Source organism: Penaeus chinensis, chromosome 29, assembly GCF_019202785.1.
Source record: "Penaeus chinensis breed Huanghai No. 1 chromosome 29, ASM1920278v2, whole genome shotgun sequence".
NCBI lineage: Eukaryota > Metazoa > Arthropoda > Malacostraca > Decapoda > Penaeidae > Penaeus > Penaeus chinensis.
In genome coordinates, this window is record NC_061847.1 from 31,665,397 (window position 1) to 31,671,050 (window position 5,654).

The following is a 5,654-nucleotide window of genomic DNA, read 5'->3' on the forward strand; positions in this document are numbered from 1 at the left end:
ACAGTATAGTTGTTGCCCTTACATAATAATATCTACTTGAAATAATGTATGATTTTCATATGATTACCCGGGCCTACATTGGTTGTTTACATGAGAGTATTGGTACTCTTGGTGTGATAGGACTATTAGCATACAGAAAGTTCATACAGAAATGCAAAAATTGATAGGAAAAGTTCTTTAGATTCTTATTCTTGCTCAAGTAGATCAATACCATCTCTCAAATAATGTGTATTTATTAGGCAAAAGTGCAGGTAAAAGCAGTAAGGAACAATTGAACAATATGGTGTTTCTCATTAATGTATGTTATTATCGTAGTTCCACACACTAGGTACTGGTGATAAGCATTAATTATTCTCATCAAAGGATTTCACATTCTTGATGCTCAGTTGTTTTCATATAAGTTGTAACAGTGTCTTTGTAATTCTCCTTTCACTCATCTTTTATTGTCATATACATTATAAGCATCTCATAAGTAAATAAAATGGAAATCATTCAGTAACTTATAAGTACCATGTTATTTCAGAACCTCCAGACAATCTGTGAGGAGTGCGTTACCCAGTTAGCAAGTGTACCAGCACTGTATGAAGCCCTACAGGAGAAAGTCCCGGCAGGCGAGTACTACCGTTTCCACCACAACTTCCGAGGGACCACCCAGCGCCTGGTTGCTGCCACTTGCCTCATCACGTATCTGCGAGAAAATCGGTAGGCATAGAGGGTTCATAATATGTCCACAGTTGAAAATATTTCCATCAGAATCTCTCCGCTTGTCCTCGAAGAGCCTAAGTATGGTGTCATCTAAGTCCCTGTATTCACTCTACAGACTCGCACCACATGAAGAAGTGGCACAGTCCTTAGGTCTTTGTACGCAGCGGGAGAAGGGTTTCCACCTCGACCTGGAGGACTACCTTCTGGGGACACTCAGCATCAGCCATGAGTTGGCAAGACTGGCGATCAATTCAGTTAGTGCTGGTAAGAAGTGTTTCCCCCTCCCTCTTGTATTTGCTCCAGCTATGTATTCTTGGTCCATTCCTAATGTTTGAATTTGCACTTCAGCTCTTCAAATTATATCAGCAGCAATTGTCATGGTTAAGGGGGATTGTTTGTTTAGTTGTTTAGGCTGTTTCTTTGGTCTGAAATCAGTTCATGATTTTAGAACTTTTGATTACACATCTTAGTAATAGGTAATATCACATTAAATAGAATTGACATGTTATACTGTAAGGGTACCTGGCTTAAATCCATTGAGTTTCATCTTCTTTTTCTCCTCATCCTTATCCTTGTCCTACATTTTCTCCTCATCCTTAACCCCTTGGTGACGGGTGAAGAAAACTAAAAAAAAAAAACTGCACACCACATTTCGAGCGGTTTGTTTTCACGTCTATAGATGTGACCTGTCGTTAAGGGGTTAAATTTCTTCTTCTTCTTCATTGTTGTCTTCCGATTCTTTTTCTTATTCTTCTCTTTTCTTTCTTTTCTCCTTTTCTTTTTTGTTTCTATTTTTCTTTTCTTTCCTTATTTCTCTCTTTATCACCTTTTCCTTTCCTTACACCAATAATTCTCATTCCTTCTACCTTCACTTACACTAATTGTGTAGGATATCTTTTACCATTTACCAAACGTTGCTAACATGAAAGCAGAAAAGAAAGAAAAACAAAGAAGGAAACCTCTTTATTATTTTTATTAAGATTTTTGATGGAAGTAACTGAGAGAAAGCAGTTTCATATATATATAGATAGTGCTGTTTTCCACTTATGACCCACCCTCCCCCTCCCCCTACCTCTACCCTTCTTGAAAATTTTGTGTTTTCTTCCTTGCAGGCGATTACGCACGGCCCTTCCAGATCCAGCAATTCCTAAGAGATCTGCATGCAGCATACTCCCTCCTTTTCCCAAAGAACGAATTACGCAAGAAATTTGACGAGCTCAAGTACGCTCTGAAGAAGACTGAGGAGGTGGTATATAACCTATCACTTCGAGGTCTCAAACCCCAAGACAGTGAGACTTCAGGATAATTACTGTTAACTTTGTCTGTTTTGTTTTGAGGTATTTTCAAAAACTCCGTTATGAACTTTAATCATCTCCGTAGCAACTTTGTGAAGAAGACTCGTGTCATGTGTTGCAGAGTTCTTTTATTTTTTACAGAGACATTAATTTTCCTTTGTAGAGCAAAGGTTCTTTGAAGTTCATGTTTTATTCATGTTTGCTGGAGAAATGTGTCAGTTTTGTTTACGCTGACATAGTGTCTTTTATTATCATTATTATTACTTTTTTTGTGGTCACATATATTTCGTGATTTCAGATATATATATCCATGCTTATAAATTGATATGTCATTTTTAAAAGAAATTAACTAGAGCAAGTACGTATTGAATGAGAGAAAAATAACATGGAAGAAGCCAAGGGGAGTATACACAAAAGTTCATAGGCTTTGGGATTTGACTGATAAAACGTCTTTGACTCCGAAATTTAGTCTGACTTTTAATGAAAATGTCTTTTAACACCCGATTTTTGTCTGACTTGGCTGTAGCTTAATACAGGACTGTGGTGCCCTCACTTGTAAGGACCGTCTTTAAATTATCCTTTTGAAATGCAGACAACACTACTACAATTTTACTTGCGTTGAAGATAACACTGTGTCAGTAACGATAAAGTGCACTGTCATTAAGCAGTCTTAATTGAGTCATTTCCATCATGTTTATTGCAATTTTCTTTTTGATAGATGCAAATGACATTGCTCACCTTGTCAGCTGCGGCAAAGATAATTAACATAGAGGGTCCCACCTAAACATATAAAAGATATTATATATGCAGTATTACAGTCAATAAGACTGTAATCATTACTATTATTATTTAATCCCTTACTGATGGGCCACGCCTACCGGCATCATAAAGAACTGCTCGGTCTGTAGAATTATTACTTACTTAAATATTAATTCTAGTTAAGTGTTTAAAATGGGGCAACAGTGTTAGTCATGAGTGGTCATTAGTACAGTCTAAAGACAGTCCTATATAAATTCTATGCAATTAAAGTCAGTCAAAAGACACTCAAAGGCTGATCTTAGGAAAACAGTCTTTTAAATTTTTCAAAGAAATTTCTATGACCTTTAGTGAATATTGCCCCTGGTTTTTAATTATTTCATTAGAGTATCATTCCTTTTATATGTTAAGCTTGCTAAATGGACAGGATCAGTTTTATTCCAATTTACGTTCTTTTGTTTTTTTTCTCTCCATTGTTTTCTTTTTTTATGTAAAAGGACACAAAGGCAGCTTTTCATTTTCATTGAATTTCCAGTTTCATGTTCTTGTCATTATATCAACTGAAAGAGTACCACTTGGAGAGCCTGTGCTCCATTTCTATTTGTGTCTTTGTTGTCGTAAATAGCTACCTGGAAGGGAGTTGACATGTTAATTGTGATGTACAGTATACATAATTGATTGGGAGCATTATTGTAACCGTTTCATTTGTTTTACTCTCCACAGCCAGAACAACAAAGGCATTTTTGTTAAGGATAAATGGAAAGTTGATGTGATAAGTTTGTACACTAGATTATTTACGCTTTTTAGTTGTACTTTCATGGGATTATGACGTGAATTTACACAGGCATTGCATTTTTGTTTGCTTTGTGAAATGGAGAAAATGATACAAGGTCATTTACTTTTGTAGTTAGCCACTTTAAAGACCCTGATTTGACAAAGGGACTTTCTGAGGTAGAAAAATATTTTATATATATTCATGTTGACTTAACATGCATTTAAGCATCATTGTGAAAGTTAAAAGGGGATTTTAAGGAGACCATCTGGTTGATTTTTTTTTTTTTTTTCTTGTTTTTTATTTTGTTAAAATATTTTTCTTTTCTTTTCTTTTTTTTATTTATGAAGCTCAGGCTTAATGTGCCAGTATGTTGTTGCAGGGTTGAACTCTCATACCCTAACTCATTTTCCTAAATAATAAAAGTCACTAGGATATCTGTACTATTTCATACCCCGACCCTGTCCAATTGTTCCACAAGCAGAGTGTTATTTTTGGCAGAATTTGTAATAAAACCTATTCTTAATGTATTTTATGTAATACAATTTCTTTCAGTGATGATATAGTCACCACATTTGACGTAAATTGCCCACGAATTCCTAGGGTGGATTTATCTTCGATTCGAGAAATAGAAAAAGAAAGAAAAAATTACTTAGGGAACTTAGAAATGTGTAAAAAGGGTGCCAGCGAATCGACCAGATGATCCCCTTAATATGATTTTTATGTGATATTGTCAAAAAACTAGAAGTACACTAGTTGCCAGACTAAATTTTATACATATTTTTCAGAACTTATGTTCGTTTATTTCTTCATTTCTCTTGTAGGATTAGCATTATTTTTTTTATATTTATTTATTCTACTGCATTGCTCATCCTTGAAGTCATGCTAAGGCCACGTCGTCAAAATTCGAATATTAAACTATGATTTTGTAGAGTATTTTGAGAGCTGGGTGGCGTGTGTATCTAATGCCCCAGTCTCATTTTATAACCCATTTTGACTTCAGATCATTAATTATGCTCGTTTTCAATTTGTGGTTGTAATTTGAAGCAAAAGAATACAATTATTTATTAAATGTTAAATAAATGAGAATATTTTCGTTCTCTTTTTTTTTTCTTTTCTTTCTCTTTCTCTTTCTCTTTCTCTTTCTCTTTCTTTTCTTTTCTTTTCTTTTCTTTTCTTTTCTTTTCTTTTCTTTTCTTTTCTTCTTCTCTTCTCTTCTCTTCTCTTCTCTTCTCTTCTCTTCTCTTCTCTTCTCTTCTCTTCTCTTCTCTTCTCTTCTCTTCTCTTTCTACTTCTCTTTCTCTTCTCTTCTCTTCTCTTCTCTTCTCTTCTCTTCTCTTCTCTTCTCTTCTCTTCTCTTCTCTTTTCTTTTCTTTTCTTTTCTTTTCTCTTTTCTTTTCTTTTCTTTTCTTTTCTTTTCTTTTCTTTTCTTTTCTTATCTTTTCTTTCTTTTCTCTTCTTTTCTTTTCTTTTCTCTTTTCTTTTCTTTTCTTTTCTTTTCTCTTTCTTTTCTTTTCTTTTCTTTCTCTTTTTTTTCTTTCTCTTCTCTTCTCTTCTCTTCTCTTCTCTTCTCTTCTCTTCTCTTCTCTTCTCTTCTCTTCTCTTCTCTTCTCTTCTCTTCTCTTCTCTTCTCTTCTCTTCTCTTCTCTTCTCTTCTCTTCTCTTCTCTTCTCTTCTCTTCTCTTCTCTTCTCTTCTCTTCTCTTCTCTTCTCTTCTCTTCTCTTCACTCCACTCCACTCCACTCCACTCCACTCCTCTCCTCTCCTCTATTTTCCTCTCTTCTTCTCTCTTCTCTTCTCTTCTTCTCTCTTCTCTTCACTCCACTCCACTCCACTCCTCTCCTCTCCTCTATTTTCCTCTCTTCTTCTCTCTTCTCTTCTCTTCTCTTCTCTCCTCTCCTTTTAAAAGATGCTAAAGCTTCTGATCATCCTTTTCTTTTTTGGCCTAATTATAGGAGGCCTAGAAATATTTTCTTGCAGGTCGCTTACTTCTGTGCTTCCCTCTCTAAAACAAAAAATCTTGTAATACTGTTCGAGGTGGTTGAAGGCAAAGTATGTATTGTGTTATTTTTTCTAAGATTATGTAATTGTCAATTCCAGTTACATCTACGTTTTCCTGTAAGTAT

General features: G+C 34.9%; 1 protein-coding gene across 2 annotated transcripts in view; it reads left to right on the forward strand.

The window, feature by feature from the left end:
• Positions 1-4,623, forward strand: part of LOC125040778 (translin-like) — an 11,029-nt gene extending 6,406 nt beyond the window's left edge. For both annotated transcript variants that reach the window (XM_047635505.1, XM_047635504.1), the window contains exons 3-5: positions 524-702; positions 821-969; positions 1,818-4,623. In XM_047635505.1, the coding sequence (XP_047491461.1) occupies positions 524-702; positions 821-969; positions 1,818-2,011 (522 nt within the window). In that variant the 3' untranslated portion in view covers positions 2,012-4,623. The remainder of the gene's footprint in view (positions 1-523; positions 703-820; positions 970-1,817) is intronic.
• The last annotated feature ends 1,031 nt before the right edge of the window (positions 4,624-5,654 follow it).